This window comes from Scyliorhinus torazame, chromosome 4, assembly GCF_047496885.1.
Source record: "Scyliorhinus torazame isolate Kashiwa2021f chromosome 4, sScyTor2.1, whole genome shotgun sequence".
Lineage (NCBI taxonomy): Eukaryota > Metazoa > Chordata > Chondrichthyes > Carcharhiniformes > Scyliorhinidae > Scyliorhinus > Scyliorhinus torazame.
Window position 1 is genome coordinate 266,294,886 of NC_092710.1, and position 25,186 is coordinate 266,320,071.

At 48.6% G+C, this 25,186-nt stretch overlaps 1 protein-coding gene across 20 annotated transcripts in view; it reads left to right on the forward strand.

Moving 5' to 3' along the window:
* Nucleotides 1-25,186, forward strand: part of eya4 (EYA transcriptional coactivator and phosphatase 4) — a 758,447-nt gene that overhangs the window by 598,360 nt on the left and 134,901 nt on the right. For 19 of the 20 annotated variants that reach the window (XM_072499733.1, XM_072499734.1, XM_072499735.1 and 16 more), the window contains one exon: nucleotides 23,110-23,193. The exons of the other annotated variant lie outside the window; for it this stretch is intronic. In XM_072499733.1, the coding sequence (XP_072355834.1) occupies nucleotides 23,110-23,193 (84 nt within the window). The remainder of the gene's footprint in view (nucleotides 1-23,109; nucleotides 23,194-25,186) is intronic. 20 annotated transcript variants of the gene reach the window in all.

Consider the following 25,186-nt stretch of genomic DNA (forward strand, 5'->3'; position numbering starts at 1 on the left):
AGGTGGAGATGTATGTTTTTTGGTGACAGTGTCAGGGAAATATCTGCAGTGGTGGAGGAAGAGCCATCAGCTGCAGTAGTTGGGGAGTAATTGGGAAAGGAGGTTGGTGAAGCAGTAGGCTGTACCATTTGAAATAAGGATAGGAGATAAATTTATAACAGTGGCAGGTGACAGAACAGCTTTTATGCTATCACCTCCTCCTCTGAAGATTGTATTGCATGCCTAGGCTGCAAGCTACATTCTGTGAGCAGTGATGGTAGTCCTGGTGTCCAACATCCCTAATGCATTTAATGTCATTGCTGGCCTAGAACTCTAATTGCCTCCCTTCAAAACCCCCATGGGCAGCACTGTCTGTGCGGAGTCTGCACGTTCTCCCCGTGTCTGCGTGGGTTTCTTCCGGGTACTCCGGTTTCCTCCCACAGTCCAAAGATGTGCAGGTTAGGTGAATTGGCTGTGCTAAAATTGCCCTTAGTGTCCAAAAAAGGTTAAGTGGGGTTACGGGGATAGGGTGGAGGTGTGAGCTTAGGTAGGGTACTCTTTCGAAGGGCCGGTGCAGACTCGATGGGCCGAATGGCCTCCTTCTGCACTGTAAATTCTATGATTCTATGATACCCCACTGAGCATCAATATGCACCTTCAATTTCCCACTTCCCTGTCCAAAGAGCACCTCTCAACTGCAGTACCCCCTTATCCTCAAAGATCATCAATGCCTCGTCCCCCTGCTGGAAGTGAATAATATACCTGATTTTGGCTGAGATCATTTCACAAAATGTTAAATCTTGAGCAAAGAAAAGAGTCAAGTGCCAGAAGGGAGAGATTGTGAGCAGAGGCCCCTGTCATCTGTAGAAGAGGACAGTTACTGGATGGGGGTACAGATTTACAGCTGTACAAATCGGGGGGGGGGGGGGGGGGGAGTAAAATAAATGAATGTCTTACAATTTGTTAATACAAGACTTGCCTTTTAATTATTTAAAACCAGAAAATCCACAGCGTGAAAAACAAAACAACAGGCCTCATTATGCACAACATAACCCAGTGACACATGAACAGTGCCTGTTCCTCGAGGCAGACTTAAAGTTGTATGTTTTGCAATTAGGCTACACATAATCCAAATATAAAAATTTAGGCTGCCACCTAAGCCAAAGTTTTCAGTCCAAGGTCGGGTACCCAGTACCAGGACCAGATCCATTTCCCTGATGATGCAGATCATTAACGGACCAGATCCATTAATGGCAGGGAGTGGACTCCACATCCAGCTGAGGATGGTGGGTAGGCTGCCAAGGTTAGGAGGCAAATGGGAAGCCCTCCAACTCTGAAAATTGGCAGCCCCATCAGGTGCAGTGGGTGCTGCCGAATCATGATGGAAAGAGCACCTTAAAGTGGAAATGATCTCAGAAGAAGAGGTCAATTTTTTGTTTAAATTTAAGGAGGACACAGCTGGCTGGCTGTGATTGTGGAGGGACAGCCAGGCCCTCCACAAGACAAGCAGAGGCCGCAGCTAAGGCATCATTGGTACAACAAGTTGCATGGCGCAGAATTTCATAACAACCAGAGGCAGCACACTTTCTCATGACATCTCAGTCAATAGGTATCACTTCATATTGAACGGACTATGGGGTGGATTCTCTGCCGCCCGTAGCGGTGTTCCCGATGCTACGGAGAATCGAGCAAAAAACGATGATCAGGAGCGTCATTCTCCGACCCCCCACCGGGTCGGAGAATGGCCATTGGCCGCCGTGAATCCCGCCCCCACCCCCGCCGAAGTCTCCGGTACCGGAGATTAGGCGGGGGCGGGAATCGGGCCGCGCCGGTTGGCGGGACCCCCCGCTGGATTCTCCGGCCCGGATGGGCCGAAGTCCCGCCCAGAAATTGCCTGTCCCGCCGGCGTAAATCAAACCTGGTATTTACCGGCGGGACCAGGCGGCGTGGGCGGGCTCCGGGGTCCTGGGGGGGGCGCGGGGCGATCTGACCCCGGGGGGTGCCCCCACGGTGGCCTGGCCCGCGATTGGGGCCCACCGATCCACGGGCGGGCCTGTGCCGTGGGGGCACTCTTTCCCTTCCGCCTCCGCCACGGCCTCCACCATGGCGGAGGCGGAAGAGATCTCCCCACTGCGCATGCGCGGGAAACTGACAGCGGCCGCTGACACTCCCGCGCATGCGTCGGGAAACTGACAGCGGCCGCTGACACTCCCGCGCATGCGCCGCATTTCCGCGCCAGCTGGCGGGGCAACAAACGCCATTTCCGCCAGCTGGCGGGGCAGAAATCCCTCCGGCGTCGGCCTAGCCCCTCAATGTTAGGGCTAGGCCGCCAAAGATGCGGAGCATTCCGCACCTTTGGGCCGGCGCGATTCCCGTCTGATTGGCGCCGTTTTTGGTGCCAGTCGGCGGACATCGCGCCGTTGGGGGAGAATTCCGCCCCATGTTCTGATGCTCCAGTCCCCCGCCAAGAGTGGCAGCGTGCTACATGCCCCGCGCCAGTGGGAGGATGCAAATGGCTCATTTGAATCGATGTGCATCTGATTAACAGGCTGGAAGCCCGATTCTCCAAGCCCCCCTGATTTTCCAGCCCTTTCGGCCAGGGTTTATGCAGGTGTGCTGGTGCAAGTATTTTTAAGCATTGCGTGATGGATCCCGCAATGGGTCAGGGGTTAACTATGTAACATAGGTGTAGCCAATGTCCATTGTAGGGCCCCCTCCCCCCCACAAGGTAAATCCTGCCCACACAGACTCCCCCATCAGACCCCAACAGAGTCTCCCCCCAATCAGATCGCCCATCAGACTCCTCCCAACAGAGACCCTCCATCAAACCCCCATCAGAAACTCAGCAGAGACCCCTAGCAGAAAACTCCCAGCAAACCCCCAACTGAGGTTAACAACAGACACCCAATCACACCCCCAACAGACACCCCCATATCAGAGATCCCTCCATTAGAGACCCCCATGCCAGAGATTCCCCCCAACAGAGATTCCCCCAAAAAAGATGCCCCCCAACAGTGATTCACCCAAAGAGTGTTCCCCCCCCCCCAACAGAGATTCCCCCCATCAGCCACCCCTGCCTGGAAGCTGAAGAGAAGTCCAGGCAGAAACAGTGAAAAATCACTGCTTTTTCCCTTACCAGTCCCTTGCCTCGGACAAAAGTATTGAAACCAGCAACTGTTTCATAAAAGTCAAAACACAAGGCTTTAAACACCCTCAAATCCTTCGATCTACGAGGCTTCTATTCAGTTTCATAGATAAATAGCTTTTAGTAGGCTGTAATTGACATGGTAATATTTTCCAGACAATCAGGTGTCTGGATTTTCATTTCCCTTCATACTTGAACGCACCTCACATACCCTGCTTTGAAGCTAACAACAATGTTTATAAACATGTAGCTATGATTGACAGATCCTGACCATATCAAACAAAGCTGAGTCCTGCCTGCTGAGGAAAAGAGGAAGTGAAAGAGGAGGTTTTTTGATGTGGGGATCTCTGATATGTGGGTCTATGTTGGGACTCTGATGGAGGGTCTCTGATAATGATCTCTGATGGATGGATCTGATGTGGGAGTTATGGGGGGTTTGATTCACCCTCATACGTGCATGTTGTAGTGGCTTGACCCATAATTCCCGTGGTGTTGGGGGAGCATGCCCATACTTGTCAGCAGGGTGTGGGAAGGCAGGATTTGCATTGTGGGGAGGAGGGGGGCCCATCTCTGGACCTCGGTATCGGGCCAACCTCTCAAAATGGCAGCCCGATACTTGGATTCCAATGGAATCCTGTGAGCTCCCTGCGATACATAAATGTGCATGGCAAGGGTGATGGAATTGCTCCTGGGCACTTGCACTGATCAGGAGCGATTCCACTCTGGCGGGAGAGCTTGGTCTCCTGAACAGATAATCCAGCCCTACATCTGTTTTTGGCGAACTTGAGGGAAGAAGAATGCAATGGGTACCGTATCCATCTGAGGGTGGAGAAATGAGGTCAAAATACCATTGTGAGATTCCATTGTCAAAAAGACATTATTTCGGAGAAATGACACAAAACACACTCTGATATTTTTGGTTGATATTAAAAAGATAATACAAGGGGCGGAATCTTCCACTCCCTCCAATAGAGGGAATTACAGCGGGTGGAAACACTTAATTTGTTGTGGATTAGGGGTGGCATGGCGGCGAAGTGGTTAGCACTGCTACCTCATGACACCGAGGACCCTTGTTCGATCCTGGTCCTGGGTCACTGTCCATGTGGAGTTTGCAAATACTCCCCGTGTCTGCATGGGTCTCACCCCCACAAGGTATGCAGGGAGGTGGATTGGCCACACTAAATTTCCCCTTAATTGAGAAAAAGAATTAAATTTGATGTGAATTAGAGAATCAGTTTCCGAGTCACAGAAAATTTGTTTGGAATTTTGTTCTCCCGACTTTAAGGCAAGTTAAAGGTGCGTCGGGTTTCCCTCTGAGCAATGTCAGGAACCCCTTTGGCATTAATTAGAATCTCATGAATGCACATGAAAAGGCCAACTCACCAAAATCACCTTTCCTCCTCCAAATTAAGTTCCCTGCCAGCAGCTCTTGAACATTCTGTTTTATGACAGTTTGTAGCTGGCACTCACCTGCTGACCTTCACTTCACACATGATTTACACCGTCACTGATATATATCAGGTGCTGTGGCACAGGCTTCACCAAGGCAGGGGTTGAGAAACATGGCTAACAGCGAGGGTTGAGACGGAGACAGGGCCTGGGGTAGTCGTGCAGGGGAGGGGGTGGGGGGACACCCCTGCCTCCATATCACCTTGGTTCAATTGCTCTGTTTTATTACCTTTGCTATCGAGTCACCAGGTATCTTTATGATACCGCCACGAGGTTCAAGTCCGAGTAATGATCAATAATCCCTTCCGGCAGGACCAGGGAAGAGGCGGGGAAGGACCAGAGGGGGAGGACAAAAGAATGTCTGGAGAGGAAATTTAAGATACGGTTATAAGGAATGAGGATACACTGTCAGGGGCATGTTTAACAGACTATCAAGAGAATTATGCCACACTATCAGTTAAAGAGCAAGGCGTGTCATGTTCAAGGCTTGGGCGGGAGAAGACCTCTCATGGCACTGACTGTGGTGCACAGAATGGTGTGTAGGGTGTGGTCAGTCATCCCATCAAAGGAGCACATTTGCTGCGAGCAAAGAGGAAGTGAAACCTCTGAGCTCCTTTGATGTGATGAGGTGCTGTCAATCATAGCTAGAGTGTTGATTGATATTAAGGTCAGCTTCAAAGCAGGGTACCTGAGATGCATTCAAGCGTGAAGGGAAAGATAAATAAACAATCCACCAAGCAGCTGGAGTGAGGTTGAGGTGCCCCATCACTCTCTTGTCTAGCCACTGCTGAAATGCACCTATTACTAGAGTGATGGTATGCAGGTCCAAGCACAAATCCGGCAGATTGAACCTTGGTCTCCAGGGTGTTGCTAATTTTCTCCTTGGTTCAATTGCTCTGTTTTATTACCTTTGCTATCGAGTCACCAGGTATCTTTATGATACCGCCACGAGGTTCAAGTCCGAGTAATGATCAATAATCCAATACACCGATTAGTAAGATTTAAATCAAAGCACATTTATTATACACAGTAATCGCTACTCATGCACAAATTCTACATCTAAGCTACTTCTACAAGTAACAGGCCTATACTTAACTTTGAACTGGCCCACCAGGTCAGGGGAACAAATGGCCTTTTGTTCGGGTTCAGAGTCTGTGGGATTCGAAGTTGGTACGGATTGGTAGCTAGGAGCGTCTATCTCGTAGCGAGCGTTGAATTAAGACTTACGATTCCGATGATCACTGGAGTCACTGCACCGGTCACGGTCAATGTTGGTTCCTTTTGCTGGGTGACCCGGGCAGGAAGAAGAGATCGGTGAAGAGAGAATGATTTGAACTTGGGGCTCAACTCTTATAGTCCCCAGGGGCTTCCCGCCTTTCGGGGCGGACCTGTACCTGGTCCAAAGTGATTGGACTTTGTCCCAATCGCTTGGTTCGATTTTCTCCAATACTGGAGCAGTTCCCTGATCGATGGGCGGTCTTGAGGTGCTCGTTCACCTCCTTTGTTTTGGCTCCTGCTGGCGCCGAGGAGTCTGGCTTTGCTTTGTGTGTCAAAAATGTTACTTATTGTTCCTGGGGATTGCTCATCAGTATGCAGATGGCTGTTTACTTTGTTATGCTGATGGTCGCTGGTATCGATGTTGTCTGGTTTTTGCAGAGGTAAATGCACAGCAAACCTGCAGCCGCTGGGTTCTGTCTTGTTGGCTGACTTTCCCATCAGCCTTTGCAATTCGCCATTTTAAATCGGGATGGCTACTTTAGGTGGCTACATTCCCTCCTTGTGATCCTAACGCGAAGCGTGAAGGATCACATAACTATGTTGCTTTCCATTCCCTGACCTGGGGGCACTTCTTTCATGGCCTCTACACTGACCATAACTATGCCAAAAAATTTTAACTGACAATTCTAAGGGGCGCTATGTCAAACAGGGACATGCATTACAAAACAAAAAAAAATGGGAACCTCTAACTATTCTTAATACACTACACTCACTTAAACGTTTCATCATTCTACCTTCCTCAACCATACAAACAAAATCATAGCAGTCTATACACATTTTTCCTGGCTTGGCAGTCAAGCTCAGGATCGTACAATTTGCTCATGAACAGTTCTTTACATTTCTTTATTTACAATAAAACCGCAAATGAGTGCTCTTTATTATAGATCGCGGGGGTCGGGGGTCTGGTCATATCTGAAAATAGGGGATCTGATCCTATATACCGGGGTTCGCTCTCCTCCATTTTCTTAGACGCATAGTCTGCACGATGCAGCAGAGTATCGCTAATACTAGTAAGGTTTCTATTACATAGGACAGGGAGTACCAGGTTATAAACCTGGCACACCAAGATGGTGTGGTGTCGCTGGTGACTGGGCTCTGGGTACGGTGGGGAAGTGAAACATTAACGGCTGGGGGCTTGAAGTCATGGGGTTCGCGTTCACTCGCAACCAAATGTCCACAAAGATAAGCCATCCGGAGGATGTCCTCGTGGTGCTTCTTCTTTTCTTTTCTTTTCTTCTCCGGTCCTGGAACTTCTGGAGTTTTCTGTGGAAACAAGCATAGTGTCTGTAACTATCTTGGTTTAACATCTCGTACGATAGCCTGTCTGTCCTTTAGTGCCAATTACTCCTTTTATAATTGGTCACTATGTGTGACTCACTCATTTTTTTTTTCAAAAACCGAATTTTAGGACAAGACACACTTCCAAATATTGAACCAGTGCGAGCCATCTCGCAGACTGTGCAATTTACCATCCAAATGTTTCAGGATGTAAATAGCATATGGTCGGCAACCTAAGGGTTACCTGAAACAAACAAAACTTTTTGAACTAAGATTTCCAAAATGAGGTGCGTCTGGGCCGCGACGGGTACGAGTTGGATGGAGTCCCCGGGTAGGGCGGCCACCAATGCCGTGTCGCCCCTACCAGAGCGTAGTTGACCAGAGGGGGGGTTCCCAGGCAGGGCAGGTCCCAAGCCGTTTCTCCACTGCCTGAGCAACCGACAAGAACGGGCAAGAAATGTAGTCATCGTGGGGGGGCTGCCGTAGTGGTTCCTTCCTTGAACCAGAAGGGCAGTTACGAAGGGGCATCTGGTACCTTAACAAGTCTCTGCAGACAAGCTAGCTCCGCTGAACTAGTGTCTGGCAATAGTGAGCCTCTGTGGGCAAGTCCTCAGAGGTTTCTGCTGAAAAGGCGTGGGGCCGTAAAAAAAAAATTGTCTGACAAACAACATTTAACGAACTTACAAACAACATAAAACATGCGGCAGGTTCCATCAGAAAGGACGCCACTTCTCCCAAGCGGTTCCTTTTAAAACATCATCTGGACACCTCAGTTCTCGGTTGCGAACAGGGTCGCAAAGGGGTTCTCGGTTTGGGAGTCAGATCTAAGGTCGTCACCTTCTCCCGGGTGCCAAACTCTTGAGTGTATTTGTTGCGGACGAGTCAGAATGAGTTATCTCGGTGCCAATAGTTGGTGTCTAGTTGTGTGGGGACAGAATCGGGGTTGTCAGTGTAGTTCGGTGGTCGGTAGTGGGGCTTGTTGAGGAAAGTGATCATGAAGGGATCACTCGGATCGTAATCGGAATCACTGGGTGTGGGTCCTGTTGCATGGGGATAGTAGGGAGGCGTGCTGTGGCTATCGTCCGAGTCACAGTCGCTGTCTCTGCTGCTGCAGTCTGTGGGCGTTCCGGGGCGGGGTGTATATTTAGGGGGTGGAGTCGAGGTCTAGTCCGTGGCTGGGCTGGACGTGTTGGGGGATGGTACGGTTACGTTGGCTGTGGGCGGGGCGTGGTGTGCTGCGTCGAGCATGACGTGGTGTGCGTGGTTAGACTGTGTTCCATATACCTTCAGCTGGTTGATATGGAACCACGCAGTCTTATCGTTGGGGTACTTTATTTTATATACAGAAGGGCTTACTTTGTCCGCAATGGAGTACGGACCCGAGTATTTTGGTGACAGGAATGTGCTGGGGTTATATACGGAGAGCATGACTTGCTGTCCTACACGGTACTCAGTCGCATGCACTGTCTTGTCAAAACAAGCCTTGCTCTGTTTCTTTCTGGTGCCCAATTTTATTGCGGCTGCTAGCTGAGCCGTTTTAACATTTTCAACTAATTGCTCTACTGCTTTCCCGTGTGTGAGGGCCGTCACTTCGGGGCTGGTCAAGTCTAAACCTAAATATTCTGTGCCTTTCATGGGGCGCCCGGTCATGAGGGTGTGTGGGGTGTAACCTGTGGAAGTAGAAATTGTATTATGCAAAAACATCAGCACAAAAGGGAGAACTGAGTCCCAAGTGGTGTTGTTCTGCTGGACCATTTTTCTGAGGGTGGATTTTAGGGTCCGATTCATGCACTCCACGATACCACTTGACTGTGGGTGGTATGCTATGTGGAATTTTTGGGTGATACCAAATATCCTGAGGACGTTCTGCATGACACGTCCCGTAAAATGGGAGCCTTGGTCGGATTCAATGCTGTGGGGGAGTCCCCATCTTGTAAAGATGTGGTGGGTCAAAACCTTGTCTGTGGTTTTTGCAGTGTTTGTGCGGGCTGGGAATGCTTCCACCCATTTTGTAAATGTGTCAATTACCATAGCCATTCGGGCAAGGGGGCAATGGTCCTATAAAATCAATCTTGAGGTTAGTCCAGGGGCCATTAACGGGTCGGGTGTGGCTGAGTTGAGCCTTTTTGGCATATCTGTCCGGATTATTCTGGGCACCGATAAGACAATTCTCGATGTAGTGATTTACATCATCCTTTAAATTCGGCCACCAACAAAGCTGCTTGAGATGGGCTGTAGTGGGATCGATTCCCTGATGCCCATGACCATCATGGAAGAAACAAATCAGTTGATTCCTGTCCTGTTCAGGAACCACATAAAGGGTGTCTTTGAACACCACACCGTCATGTGTGGTCAGTGCATTTTTAAACCTCTCATAGGGAGCTGGATATTTTCCTTTTACAATCTCCCTGAGATTGCTGTCCTGTTTTTCTGGGCCTCCACTAGATCCTCGATCTTTGTCTGTGAGACCTGAACTGCACTCACTGGTGCGCTTTCGGGGGTTGTCCAAAAATGTCCATGTCTGGAACCTGCTTTAGCCAGTGCGTCAGCTTTCACATTTCCAGGGGGGTAGGAACGATAGTGACTTCGAACCTTGACTATCCTAAAGGTCCTGTTCTGGGCTCTTTCTAAAATGTGACGGAGCAATGGGGCTGAGGGGAGGGGTTTTCCGTCTGCGGAAACAAATCCTCTTGCTTTCCACAGGGGCAGAAATTCAGTGAGGCTGTTGCAGACATAGAGGCTGTCCGAGTATATGTCTGCTGGGCTGGGGAAGGAATCTGGGTGTTCCACTATATACGCGATGGCCGCGAGCTCTGCTGCCTGCGCGCCTAAGTGGCCTGGAAGTTTTAACGATATTTCCTCAAGGGCGCGTCCCTGCGCGTCCTCAACATATATACCACAACCTGTTATGCGCTTCCCATCCAAGACTGTGGAAGATCCGTCCACATAGATCTTTATGGGCTCGCACGTGTCTGTGTGCTGGGGGCTCTGGGTTGAACTACCTATCTTCCTGGGGGGTGTTTTAGCAATAAAGGGGCCCGTGTTGTGGTGTGGAGAGATAATCTCACATTCATGGAGAGTTCCAGGGTACTGTAAGTTGTCGGCTAAAAAGGTGTGCGTCTTTGTCCGTTTAACAGTGATGCCCCGTCCCTGCAAGAGAAGGGTCCATCTAGCTGCTCTAATCTGGCTGACTGTACCGTCCTTGAGTCGTCCGTCCAGTAAAAGTTGGGTGGGGGCGTGTTCGGTGAGAATTGTGATGGGGTTCAGTCCGGCAATATATATGAAAAATACTGCACTGCCCAAAATACTGCGAGCAGGTGCCTCGCACAGGTTGAAAATCCCTGCTCCACCGCATCTAAATGTCTGGAGGCGTAAGCTACAGGCCTCAACTGGCCGTGCCGTTCCTGGAGGAGCACGGCTGAAAGGGTGAGGTCTGAGGTCGCTACCTCTATGGCGTAAGGGGAAAGCGGGTCTGGAACTTGTAGTAGGGGGGCTGCTATGAGTGCCTGTTTTAAAGAGTCCACAGCATCCGTATGCTGCGGAAGCAATTCCCAGGGTCCTCCTTGCTTTAGGAGGTCTGAGAGGGGTGCTGCCTTGCTGGCGAAACCGTCAATGTGGTTTCAGCAGTAGCCAACCAGTCCTAAAAACGACCGGAGGGCTGAAACGTTCTGGGGAAGGGGCAATTTTGCAATCGAGTCAATCCTTTTATGCTCAATCTCGCGTTTACCATTGTGATAATTGTTCCCAAATATATCACCTTATCTTCCAAAATCTGGGCCTTTTTGGGGTTGACTTTACAACCGATTGAGTGTAAGAGTTCCAGGAGTTCGGACAGAAGCTCAATGTGCTCTTCCTTGGTGTCTGTCTGCAGTAGTAGGTCTTCTACGTACTGAACCAGACATTCGGGGCGAGAGAATTTGACTGAACCATTTGCCAGCTGTCGGTGGAAAATGGAGGGGGAGTTGTGGAATCCTTATGGCAGGCATGTCCACGTGTACTGCTGCGCTTTAAAGGTGAAGGCAAATTTGTACTGGCACGCCTTTGCCAATGGAATGGACCAGAATCCATTACTGACATCCAAAACCGTAAAGAATCGGGAATTGAGTCCCTGCTTGAGCATGGTCTCGGGACTTGTTGCTACTGTGGGGGCTGCTGCGGGGGTGATTTTGTTGAGTTCCCGGTAATCGATGGTCAGTCGCCATGATCCATCGGGCTTTCTCACTGGCCAAATCGGGGCATTATTAGTGGAGGCTACTGATCTAAGTACGCCCTGCTCTAATAAGCTTTCTATTACCTTGGAGATTTCTCCCTCTGCCTCTTGGGGAAATCCATACAGATTTTGGGGTCTAGGGTCAGGTCCTGTTATTTGTACGGAGCCAGTCATCTGTCCACAGTCGTGCTTGTGGGTCGTGAATGCTGCCCTGTTCTTTTGCAGAACTGCCCTAACCTGCTTGTCCGTACTAAGCGTGGTCGGGTTGAACCAAAATTCGCCTACTGCGCTAATTTTGTTTGCGTACTCTCCTATGTTGAGCGTTGCGGGGGCTCTTGCAGATTTTGCCATCTTCCAGACACACTGGTTGACAGGATCAAATGAAAAATTATGGGAATTCATGAAATCAATTCCCAGAATGTGTTCTGCTGTGTGTGGCAGGTCAACTAAAACTACGGGGTGCTTGGTGGTGATGGTACCGATTTGAATGGGTACAGGGGCTGTGATGTGTCCCTGCTGTGAGTGGCCTGTAAAGCCGCTGAGGGTGATAGTGGCTGTAGTGGGCCACGTGTCTTTTTAAAACAGGGTGGAGGAATTTATTGTGGTGCGGGACCCTCCTGTGTCCCAGAGAAATTCGATGGGCTGTCCCTGAATTTTTGCTGCAACTACCGGTGGTCCGGACCTATCCCAAAGGGTGTCGCAGACCGAACTGGGGGAGCCCGTACACCATCAGTTCATTCCGGTCAAGTCCATCTGATCTGAACGGGCGCTAACGCTATGAATGGGCTGTCTTTTTCTTACTCAGAGTGCCCGTCTGCTGGGCTCTCTGTGGCTTTTTAGGGGCCTTGCATTCTCTTGCGAAGTGTCCCAACTGTCCGCAGTTGTAACACTCCTGTGACTTGGGTGAGGGGCTGTTCTTTCCCTCATTCACCCATGCGGGGTTCTGGTGTGTTTTTCCTGCCTGCATATCTGCTCTGGCCTTTCCTCTGGCTTTTCCTCGGGATTCTTGGCTGCGGGTTTACTTTGTATAGATTGCTCCCAAGCGCAGGACAATCTTTTCACTACCCACTTCTCGTTATGGGCCTCCTCTGAGGGATCATAACTCGCGCAGGCTTTCTGTCTTGTTTCTGTGGCATGGGAGATAAGGGTGCGGGTCCATTTGGCCATGTTGTCTGGGGACAAATGGGCACGGTCTAAGTCTCCAAAGACTGCTGCAAAGTGGATCCACAGGCATCCAGCAAACGCTGTGGGGTGCTCGGATTTCTTTTGCCTACATTTGTTGAGGCCATCTACGGGGTCACCCCGGTTATACCCGATCGCATCCAGGATCGCGGTATGCATTTCTGCAAAGGTGCCTCCTCCTACATTCTGTGGATCGGGAAGGGCTGCTGCTACTGAAGGGTCTAAACTTAAAACGGTGAGCTTTACATGCTCTCGCTCATCCAGGCCGTACATGGTCACCTGATGCTTAACTGTGGCAAAGAAATGGTGGGGGTCTGAGGTGGGGAGGAACAGTGTGATTTTCTCGCACGCGTCCCGTAGTTGGGTCACTGTTAAGGGGGTGGAGTATAGAAATTCCGCATCGTCCGATGTGGCTGAGCGGTGGGTGGTTACTGGGTTCATTGGAGCTTGAACTATCTGCTGTGTGGGGGGTTGGGGCGCTTTCCTTTTTTGTGGCCTTCCCTGCGCACATGATCCCTGAACATATCTCTGCGCTGTTTCGTTCAATTCTTCCCAATCAGGGCCGTCTTCCTGATCTAATTTTTCTCCAAAGTTTTCCTGCAAAGCTTTCTGAACTGAAAGCAGCGATTGCAGCTCTGCAATCTGCTTCCGGCACATTGCGTGATCTAGCGTGCTTTGTCATTGTTCTGTGGTGGCAGCATGGAGTGCTCTTAATGCTGCCTTGAGGTCACTACACTGTCTCTGTAATGCCTCTACCTGCTTTCCTGTTTCTTCATGTACCAGGACTGCACATTGCGTGTCCTGATAGGCCTTTTCGTATTGAGACTGGAAACTGCTTAAGTACGTCTGACAAGACTGGTGTGCCCTTTTGGAATTCTCCACCTCTCCATCTTTTGCTGCCAACTTCCTTCGCAATTCCAAATTCTCCTTTTCTACCTCGCTTACATCGACTTTACTCATTCGATGTATGCCCTCAACTTCTTTCTGGAGCGTCCTAACGACCTCCTCTGTGCCTCGCAATTGTGCCAAGCAGGACACGATTGCCATCGGCTTGCGAGCTTTACCTAAGCTCTTTTTGTGGATCTCGCTCAGGTTCTCCCACCAAGTATGTCCTATACTCCCGGGACCTGATTCCTCGTTGTCACAGAATTCATTCCAAAGGGGACATCCTTTCCCTTTGAGATATTTCTTGATCTCTTCCTCCCAAATGGGACATTGTCCCACTCTACTGCTGCTGGTCGCTGCGACCGCAAATTCCTCTGGGTTCATTAGGCGCTGCATTGCCTGCATTGCCATCTTTCCTATCCGAATGCTGCTCTTCAAATTTGCGACAGGGGTATTAATCCGAATGCTGCTCTTCAAATTTGGGACAGGGGTATTAAGGCGGTGCTGTACATATGGGTACGGCTTTCGCTACTTTCCGATATACAAACCTCCGACAGTTTTATCGCAACAAAAAATCTAGCAGTTTTACCTTATCGCCCTGTTAGTTACGCATGCATATACACACTTCCGAATTATGAGTATTGATCAGAACTGCTTGAACACTTGTGGTTTTCTGTTTCCAATTGGATCTCTAATTCAAATTCTGGGTTCTCCCGGAGTGGTTTTCCACTTCTAGATCGGGTCCCACCAGGATGCCGCCAAATAATGTTGCTAATTTTCTCCTTGGTTCAATTGCTCGGTTTTATTACCTTTGCTCTCAAGTCGCCAGGTATCTTTATGATACCGCCACGAGGTTCAAGTCCGAGTAATGATCAATAATCCAATGCACCGATTAGTAAGATTTAAATCAAAGCACATTTATTATACACAGTAATCGCTACTCATGCACAAATTTTACGTCTAAGCTACTTCTACAACTAACAGGCCTATACTTAACTTTGAACTGGCCCACCAGATCAGGGGAACAAATGGCCTTTTGTTCGGGTTCTGAGTCTGTGGGATTCGAAGTTGGTACGAATTGGTAGCTAGGAGCGCCTATCTCGTAGCGAGCGTTGAATTAAGACTTACGATTCCAATGATCACTGGTCACTGCACCAGTCACGGTCAATGTTGGTTCCTTTTGCTGGGTGACCCGGGCAGGAACAAGAGATCGGTGAAGAGAGAACGATTTGAACTTGGGGCTCAACTCTTATAGTCCCCAGGGGCTTCCTGCCTTTCGGGGCGGACCCTGTACCTTGTCCCAAGTGATTGGACTTTGTCCCAATCGCTTGGTTCGATTTTCTCCAATACTGGAGCGGTTCCCTCATCGATGGGCGGTCTTGAGGTGCTCGTTCACCTCCTTTGTTTTGGCTCCTGCTGGCGCCGAGGAGTCTGGCTTTGCTTTGTGTGTCAAAAATGTTACTTATTGTTCCCGGGGATTGCTCATCAGTATGCAGATGGCTGTTTACTTTGTTATGCTGCTGGTCGCTGGTATCGATGTTGTCTGGTTTTTGAAGAGGTAAATACACAGCAAACCTGCAGCCGCTGGGTTCTGTCTTGTTGGCTGACTTTCCCATCAGCCTTTGCCGTTCGCCATTTTAAATCGGGAGTTGGCCACTTTAGGTGGCTACAAGGGTGTCGTCACCTTTACAATAACGACTTTGTTGCACTCACATGCTGGGGCCACAACTGCAAACATAACATGGATGGACTCCTCCCTCCTTTGGTACAGACCGCGAATGGCCACTGATAATTTTGCCTGATATTCCCCTGCCTGTTTCTTAGGGCTGAGTCCAGAGGCTCGTCATCTGACTCGAATTCAGCAGGGGCCTTGTCTGGATTGGATTGGATTGGATTTGTTTATTGTCACGTGTACCGAGGAACAGTGAAAAGTATTTTTCTGCGAGCAGCTCAACAGATCATTCAGTAGATGGAAAGGAAAGGGAATAAAAGAAAATACATAATAGGGCAACACAAGGTATACAATGTAACTACAAAAGCACCGGCATTGGATGAAGCATACAGGGGTGTAATGTTAATGAGGTCAGTCCATAAGAGGGTCATTTAGGAGTCTGGTAACAGCGGGGAAGAAGCTGTTTTTGAGTCTGTTCGTGCGTATTCTCAGACTTCTGTATCTCGTGTCTGATGGAAGAAGTTGGAAGAGTGAGTAAGCTGGGTGGGAGGGATCTTTGATTATACTGCCTGCTTTCCCCAGGCAGCGGGAGGTGTAGATGGAGTCAATGGATGGGAGGCAGGTTTGTGTGATGGACTGGGCTGTGTTCACGACTCTCTGAAATTTCTTGCGGTCCTGGGCCGAGCAGTTGCCATACCAGGCTGCGATGCAGCCAGATAGGATGCTTTCTATGGTGCATCTGCATCTGTAAAAGTTGGATAGACTTAATGTGGAAATGCCGAATTTCCTTAGTTTCCTGAGGAAGTATAATTGCTGTTGTGCTTTCTTGGTGGAAGCGTCGACGTGAGTGGACCAGGACAAATTTTTGGAGATGTGCACCCCTAGGAATTTGAAACTGCTAACCATCTCCACCTCGGCCCCGTTGATGCTGACAGGGGTGTGAACAGTACTTTGCTTCCTGAAGTCAATGACCAGCTCTTTAGTTTTGCTGGCATTGAGGGAGAGATTGTTGTCGCTCCACCACTCCACTAGGTTCTCTATCCCCCTTCTGTATTCTGACTCGTCGTTATTTCAGATCCGGCCCACTGTGGTCGTATCGTCAGCAAACTTGTAGATGGAGTTGGAACCAAATTTTGCCACGCAGTCGTGTGTGCACTGGGAGTAGAGTAGGGGGCTAAGTAGGCAGCCTTGCAGGGCCCCTGTATTGAGGACTATTGTGGAGGAGGTGTTGTTGTTCATTCTTACTGATTGTGGTCTGTGGGTCAGAAAGTCGAGGATCCAGTTGCAGAGTGGGGAGCCAAATCCTAGGTTTTGGAGCTTTGATATGAGCTTGGCTGGGATTATGGTGTTGAAGGCGGAGCTGTAGTCAATAAATAGGAGTCTGATGTAGGAGTCCTTGTTGTCGAGATGCTCTGGAGATGAGTGTAGGGCCAGGGAAATGGCATCTGCTGTGGACTGGTTGCGATGGTATGCGAATTGCAGTGGATCAAGGCGTTCTGGGAGTATGGAGGTGATGCGCTTCATGACCAACCTCTCGAAGTTCTTCATTATGACTGAAGTCACGGCCACCGGACGGTAGTCATTGAGGCACGTTGCCTGGTTCTTCTTTGGCACCGGTATGATGGTGGTCTTCTTGAAGCAGATGGGGACCCCGGAGTGGAGTAGGGACAGGTTAAAGATGTCCGCGAACACCTCTGCCAGCTGGTCCGTGCAGGCTCCGAGTGCATGACCAGGGATCCCGTCCGGGCCTGTCGCCTTCCGAGGGTTCACTTTCAGGAAGGCTGATCTGACTTCGGAAGCTGTGATGGTGGGTACGGGTGATTTATAGGCTGCTGAGGCACTCGCCAGCGGATTGTTGGTTTCCTGCTCGAACCGAGCATAGAATGCATTGAGTTCATCACGGAGGGGTGCGCTGCTGCTGGAGACACTGCTTGGCTTCTCTCTCCAGCAATGATCCAAGTATCTGCCACCTTGGCTGTCACTGCCTTTGCTAGATGTGGATCTGTGTCTATGAGGTGGTCACCATATTGTGAACCCAAGCCTACAATAGGATTAGGACCCACCAAATTATTTGTATCTGCATAGGTGGAGGGTGCTGGTGAACCCGCTGATGGTACTCCCTCTGAGGATATTGCGGCTTCCTCCACAGAAATGGGCTGAGGGTTCTGGACTGTGGCATGTGGAAGATAACGTCCTATGTCTTTTCTTGCTGGTACCTGGAGTAGAAAAAAGGGAGAGCTAGTTATCGAATAAGCAGGCTCATACATTCACTCACAGTCATTGCCCACGTCGTGTCGATGTATACCGGATGCATCCTCACTGGCTTGTTGGGGAAGGCCAATCTCTCCTTCTGCGCAGATATGAACTCTGTCTCCTCCTGCCAGCTGCCTCCAGTGCCTTTGAACTTGATTGGGAACAGGTTTCAGGAGTGCCACCTCTGATCTTGGCCAATCTCTCTTGTTATGAGTAACTAGTCCTACAGAAAGAAAGATGGATTGATTGTGATCCCAATGGGTGAAGCATGCTGAATTCTCCCCAGTAAGTGACTAAGAAGTCGTTTGTCCAAGAATTAATATGAGATTGAGAGCTTAAAGTGGCTGGCACACATTCAGTGCTGATGTCCCATCTGCCAGTCGTTGGTGACATTCCTGTGGACTCCTTGCTTGCCAGATACCCCTCTGAGATTATCAGTTTCCTTGAGTAAACAATGCACTTACCCTGGTGAAGCACGGAAGATCATTCATCCGTTTCCTGCAATGCAGGACAATCTTTAGTTTGGGCCCCACAGGGTCTGGATCACCTCCCGATTGGCATGGTCAGACAGCAGAGCCTCCTGCTCCCATCCCTGGGAAAGAGAACTTCCCTTTCCTGGATGACTTGGATTGGAATATTCAGGGAGGATTTGCTGAACTGTGGGGCTGAAGGCTATTTTCTTTTTGGGCCATCCTGGACGAGTTACCTGGAGCTCCTGGCCCGATTAAATGAAAGGCGTCCAAGTGCCAAGTTAAATATAATACCAGAACTTTTGACCCTATGAAATAACGATGGGGCTTCATGCCCGCCCCACCACGAGAATCGCCAATCCTTTTGAGGATGCATAATTAATGATCTAAAAAGCAGATGATTGCGCATGTTCAACCAGTGCCCCCCTCAGCAGGAATCACCTCGACTTTCCTGTCCGCCACTGGATTTTGTCTCCAGGACGAAAGATTCCATCCAAAGAAACTGGCTGCCTAAAATACCATGTAGTCATGTTACTTTAACTATGCAACTGTGAAACAGGTTATCATTGGCACATCGCAGCTCTCAAATACATCACAGGTTGAAATGTACAGGGCAGCACGGTAGCATTGTGGATAGCACAATTGCTTCACAGCTCCAGGGTCCCAGGTTCGATTCCGGCTTGGGTCACTGTCTGTGCGGAGTCTGCACATCCTCCCCGTGTGTGCGTGGGTTTCCTCCGGGTGCTCCGGTTTCCTCCCACAGTCCAAAGATGTGCAGGTTAGGTGGATTGGCCATGATAAATTGCCCTTAGTGTCCAAAATTGCCCTTAGTGTTGGGTGGGGTTATTGGGTTATGGGGATAGTGTGTAGGTGTTGACCTTGGGTAGGGTGGTCTTTCCAAGAGCCTGTGCAGACTCGATGGGCCGAATGGCCTCCTTCTGCACTATAAATTCTATGATAATCTATGATGTTTGGACATGCCAACATCAGGGATGGAGGCAGACGCTGGCTGAAAATTTAGAGGCTAGTCAGCAAGCAAGGGCAGCTACCGACCGCATTCCTGGTGTCAGCCTTTTGGCTGACACAGGTTTGGGACCTGAAAAGGCTGACCATTCACATAAGGTGAACAAACAAGTAGACTCAATGTGAGCCTTGTTAAAGATGGGCAATGGAGGCCTCCAAATTTGCCAACATAACTGGGGACAGATCAACATGAGTTGGACAACCAGCGACAGGGTGGGGGGTACTTTCAAAGACTGCCTTGCGGAGCGGTTCCCCACCCCAACCCCGCCCCATTTCTACCACTCCCCACCCCGACTCCAAAATCCACAGTGATGGTGTGGCTGCGTTTTGTACTTTAATGAAGAAAGGTTTTAAAAGTTGCTGAGAGGATACCTTCTATTGAAGCACCCTCCCAGTTCGTGCTTCTCTCAAGCTGAAAGTCCTCAGATTGGATTCAAGTTTTGAGAACCCACCTGCTATGGTTACATGGACAGGGAAAACCCCTGTGCCAGCTGAGGACTCACCCCCAATGAAAATCTTGACTTCAGTCAGTCAAGGCAGGTTCAGGACCCGGATAGAGTCCCCACACCTGTTTCCTGTCTCCGTTGGGGAAAGTACAGCCCCGCATACGAGGTCTCCATAGGTGACGCAGAATGACCAACCAATGAAGTTTTCTCATTTATTCGTTCACGGGCTCTGTTGCTACAGTAGAAAACTCAGCGACCATCACTGGATATGTGACCAGAATGGTCAATGAATAATTACCCAAAGATAAATTTTATAGCCAATTGAAGGAAGAAATGTATTCAGCAAAGTGGCCAGAGAAAGCACTTCACAGACAATCTGAAAAACAATCTTGTAAAAATGTTCGAGAAGCGGTTGTGTAATTTGTCAGAAAAGAATACAGAATGAGTAGTACAAACGCCACATGTGGACAATACAGACCTGTTTCTGATCACGCAGAGAGTGGCCCTGAACGTACATCGCATGTTGGTTTTGAAAATGTTTTTGATAACTACCAATGGCTTCATCATGGTCAGATATATTGCACGGTGGAGAAGTGCTGATCATCTACACAAATCATTGAAAGCTGATGTACAGGCACAAAAAATAATTTATTTCAATTGACTTTGGAATACAAAATTGAGGAATTGATGCTTCAGTTTGGAGTAATCCATCCGGAGCGCTGTGTATAGTTTTAGATATTGAACTTCAGGAATATGACCTTCAGGGTTCATTGACTTTGGTGGGGGTCCAATCAAGTTGCACCAGAAGAGCATAGTGCATTAAATTATAACGACAGGTTACATAAATTTGTATCATATTCCTTTGAGTTTGGAAGATTGAGGGGTGATCAAATTGAATTGTTGAACGGGCTCCTCGGGAGACTGAATGACTTAAGCCCAGATTTTCGCTCCCAAGCCGTGTGAGCAGAGACTGGAGAATTCACAGCTCTGCGAACGCAACCTAGTCACTTACAAGTCTTACAACTCCTCCTCCCCTCCCCCCCCCCCCCCCACTCATTCATCCACAAAAAAAAACACGGCTGAAGCCGACAAAGAGAGAAGAGAAAGCGGGGGAGCAAGGAGAAGAGGGAGCACACCCCCTGATCGACCAGGAAGGATAGCAAGAGGGGTGGGCGGGGGGAGATGGTAAGGGGTTAGGGAAAGGGGGACTGGGAGGGGGTGGGCATGCCAAAATAGACGGCAGCAATCCGTAAATAAAGTAACTCAAGACAAAAGCCTTTTTTCATTGCACTGTACACTGTGTCAAGCTGCGGCCGTGGCGGCGGGGGGGGGGGGGGGGAGGAGGAGGCAGGGGGGCAGACTGGGAGGGTGCGGGGACTGAGACTGGGGGTGCGGGCAGGCCTGCTGTGAAGATTGAAGTGACAGAGGCTTCACATGTTTCAGGTGTGTGATGTTTTGATGGTGCACATTCACCCTAGCTACAGATAGTGCCCACTCGGTGCTCCTCACTCTTCTTGGCCTTCCATGGTCTAGTGCTACACTTGTGTGTCCACAGGATGCATATCAGAGGTTGGGGCAGCATGCTGCCTTCCGTGCCCTGTGGTCTTTAATGGTGGCCGTCCTCTGGAGGTCCTGGAGTTAAAGTGACCCAGCCGGCTTACCGGTGTCACAGGCATAACCATGTCAGCCTGTTCTGCCCTCTGCCCTGAGATGCACCGGTGTCAGGAGGTGGGGGGTTCAGAAGAATTGGAGGCCACCTTAGTCTCCTGGGTGGAAGGCCCCGGGATAGGCTCCAGCGCTTTCTCCTCCCTAAGGGTGCCCATAGGGCCCTGGGTGACTCCATGACATGAAGGGGCAGCTGGAGTGGGCTCCAGAGGTCTCTGAGCCATCTGGCGCTGCCAGTGCTGGAGGTGTCCAATATGTACACCAAGGAGTCAATGCCCTCAGCGATGGTCCTCAGTGATTGGGCCACACTCTGGAGTGTCTCGTCAATGTCCACTTGTGTCTGGAACATGTCCCTCAGCGAATGGTGCATGATGTCGAGGCCCTCATCATGGTCGCCACAGACTGAGCAACGTCTTGGACACCACCACTCAATGCGCGGACGTTTTACTCCAGGTTTTCCACTGTGGTTGCCACCCCAGCAGTGTTGGCCTGGCTACCAAGCAATGCCAGCACCATTTCCTGCACCTGAAGGCTTTGGAACTCCTCCAATCGGCTTGCAGTCACTGGCATGTCACTGATGCCACCTCCTGAATTTCACAGCTGTGTCTGAGTACCTGCATCAGCTCAGGGAGAACCTTGTCCAAAGGCTGGGCATCTGGCTGAGACCCAGCTGAGTCCTGGGGCCCAGCAGATCTCTGACTATTGACTTCCTTGGATGTTCCTGCCTCCACCTGATTTGCATCAGCAGCTGTGTGGTAGACAACAGATAATGACTCCGAAGACTGCCCACTACTGTTGCCCACTGAGGTATGTGTCTCTGCGCTGGTGGAAGATGTGGGTGATAGCTGTGACGCATTGCCGGTATTTACCTTGGAGCGCTCCTCCAAGGTGTTCTCTTGGGTTGGGGTGGGAGGGGGCCCTGACCATATCAGATAGTGATCCTGCAAGACAATGGACATGTGGTCAGTGAAAGGGAAGGATAATTTTGTGGGACTAACAACTCACTTGAGACAGGTCATCTGGGTGAAAGGGCAGTGGATCCTCATCTCTTGGCGCAGGCCGACCTCGCTGCCCTTTCCGCGGGAAACCTGGCGATCTCCAGGGCCTGTTCCTCATAGGGGGCGAGGACTCAGCCCTCATCATCTTCGCCCTTTCCCGCTTATTATCGCCTATCTTCTCCTACGGCGACAAAGCGAGAGCATTTCAAACTGCACACTTGATGGGTCAGAACAGTGTATAACAGGTAGCATGTGTGGGCAATGCACCTAGGCATGAGGGGAATGTGCTGGTGAATGCCAGGGGGCTCTGAAGAACAATCTTGGAGATCAGATGTTGGGCGGGTGCACGGTGTCAGCCAGTGGATTGAGTGGGGGTTTGGGAATTGAGGAGTGGCAGGCGGGACTGATGCCAGGAGAGAGGTGGTAACTTACCCTTGCAGCTCTTCTTCCTCCTTTGGATGGTGGTCCTCCTGGTCATGCTGCCCACACTAACAGCCGCTGCCATTGCCTCTCAGGTGGCACTGTTAACTGTGCTGCTGGTTCTCCAAACCCCTGGGGGAACAGGGTGCCCCGCCTCTCATCCACGGCATCGAGAAGCCTGGCCAGGTCAGCATCCCCAAAGCGAGGAGTAGGTCTCTGCGCTGCCATCCTCATTTTCTGACTGGGAGTGAGTGCTGAGTGAGCATTTAAAAGCAGCTCCCCTTGTGAGCGGTGAGCAGCTGAGTCGCGAGACGGCGAATCAGATGGCGAGGGTGCCAGGCATGGCGAGAATCACAGGGAGGCTCGTTTTTTGCACTAAGTGCAGGTGAATACAGGTCGCAATTTCGCCATTACAGCCGGATCGAATCACCCCACCAAACCCACCCAAAATGACACCTAGTCATGTTTTGAGTGAATCACGCCCCATGTGTTTATAAGGACAATAAATTACAATATCATGTGTATCTGTGTTTTGAAGTGAATAGGTTTGTAATCTCACTATTTTCCTCATTCACCAGGAAATATTATTTTAAAAGTATTTTCAATACTAAATTTAATGAATAGAATCAGATTCAGCCATAATTCAAGAGCAGAAAGCACAAAAATTGCAAGGCAATCAGCAATACAAATAAATATTTTGTGACATTAATACAAAATAAGTAATATTTCAGTGACTTTTTGTCTTTATATTTGCAGCGAGTATTTGTCTGGGATCTCGATGAGACTATCATTATCTTTCATTCCTTGCTCACAGGATCATATGCACAAAAGTATGGTAAGGTAAGAAATTAAACCAACCATGCAATTTGCTTTCATTTCTTTGTATATAAAAGCACCATTATTTATGAGCAGTGTATGCCTTTGCTCTGCGTTTCTTGATCAGTAGTTTACTTTGCACCACGTACTTTCCTAGTGACATGCGTTTGGCAGCAGACTAAAGTTTCCAGACAAGCAGTGTAACTTCGATGCTTCTTCCATGCAATAGATGCTACTTCTGTATGAGAGTGCTGAAAGATTCACGGTAGTTGTTACTATAAACTTCTGCTGAGATCAATAAAATAACTTTTGAACTACCTTCCTAAAATAATCTGAATAAAGCACAGCCAATTTAGGATGATTTCTGCTCTTGAATTGTTACTGAATGTGACTATTTGTGACATTTATAATTGAAAGTACCTTTTAAAAAGATTTCCTGGAGAATGAGGAAAACAGCTGATGACATTGCAAAATTACAAAAATGTTCAATTTCTGTGGATCGAGTCATACAGACTTAATTTTAGAGGTGTGTACAAAAATGCACTATTCATATTTTAATGCCACGTTTTTGACATCGCAGCTTCTGCTTGTTCTTTCAAAGTTTAGATTCAAAACACTATCTTATCTGACATACTGTGAAATGACCAATTTCCACAGCTAAATGTCCACAATACGTAACAGGAACAAAGCTACTAAAAAGCTCACAAGTAATGTAAGAGCATAAGCCTCTGAAATGATTTGATTTTGTTGGATTAAATATGCAGTTATGACTGGTTATATTCGGAAGGGAAGGCATTCAACTTGATGAACAGATATGTTTGAGATAACTGTGTGTCTGACTTTCAGTGGATTAATTGTTGACTGCTTTCAGTGAGGCAAGTGGGAGGTGGAGGATTTGGCCATCACTCAGTATGCAGTCTACCTTTGTAATATCCTCATTAACTGAAAGCAGAATGCCACACCAACAACACCCACCACCATGGGAGACTAATCAAAGTCTACCTTTGAATCTTGCAGTCAGTAGTTTGTCACATCAGACAGGACGAGAAGATTAATGCTAGCTGGCTTGTAAAAACTGTTCAGTTGTCAATAGGGGTCAACGTCCCTGTGATCTTGGATTTTTCCAGGAATGGGTCAGTGACCCATACCTTATTAAAAATAGTACAATGAGGGCTAGTAAGTGAAGAGTAATTTAGTAAGTTAATGCATCAAGAAATTTTGCTGTTGCTGTTTGCACCATTTGTGACGGTATTTGATCTTAATTGGTGCATTTAGTCCATGCCTTTGTTTTTTGTTTTTGTTTTTAAAGAAACAAATCTAACTAACTGTGGGTGATCTAAAGTATTTCACACTGTGACAACCAGATACTGTTTTTGTCCACATGTGAAGCAATGCAAAATGTACATGCAGCTCACCGAGGATTTTGAAGAACGGGTTTTCAGTTGCAGAATTGATGATGCATCAATGTGCAAAAGTCTCTATTACACAAACATTTCCTGTACCATCAGCCTGCTATGAAATTTTTAATTCCATCCACAGTTAATTTAATGAACCTAAATAAATACAGCTGTTGCCAGCAACCCATCAAGCCCAAACTATCAGGCTTTTGATCCTAAGTGTTTGAAATATCCAATTGATTACCAACAATATCATATGACACTGGTGCCCTAGTTGACTCTCCTAACAATCGCAGTTATAGCTGAAATCTGTAACAAAAACAGGAAAACTGAGAAATGCACAGGACGTTCATCAGCACCTGAAAGTGAAAAAGATAGGTGAAAGTTTCAGTTAGAAGTTTTTGCCAGTTCCAATGGCAAATGTCACTCATAATATTAGCCTGTCCTTCTCTTTTTGGATATTTCATACAGCGCTTTTAGTTCAAATATCTTTTATTTATATTTTAATCTACATCTAAATACTTTACCTTAATTTTCTTTGTTCATGTGTATCAATTTTAGTTTTTTAATTACGCCTGATTCTGCAAGTTTCCTTTGGATCAATTATTGAAACAATCAAC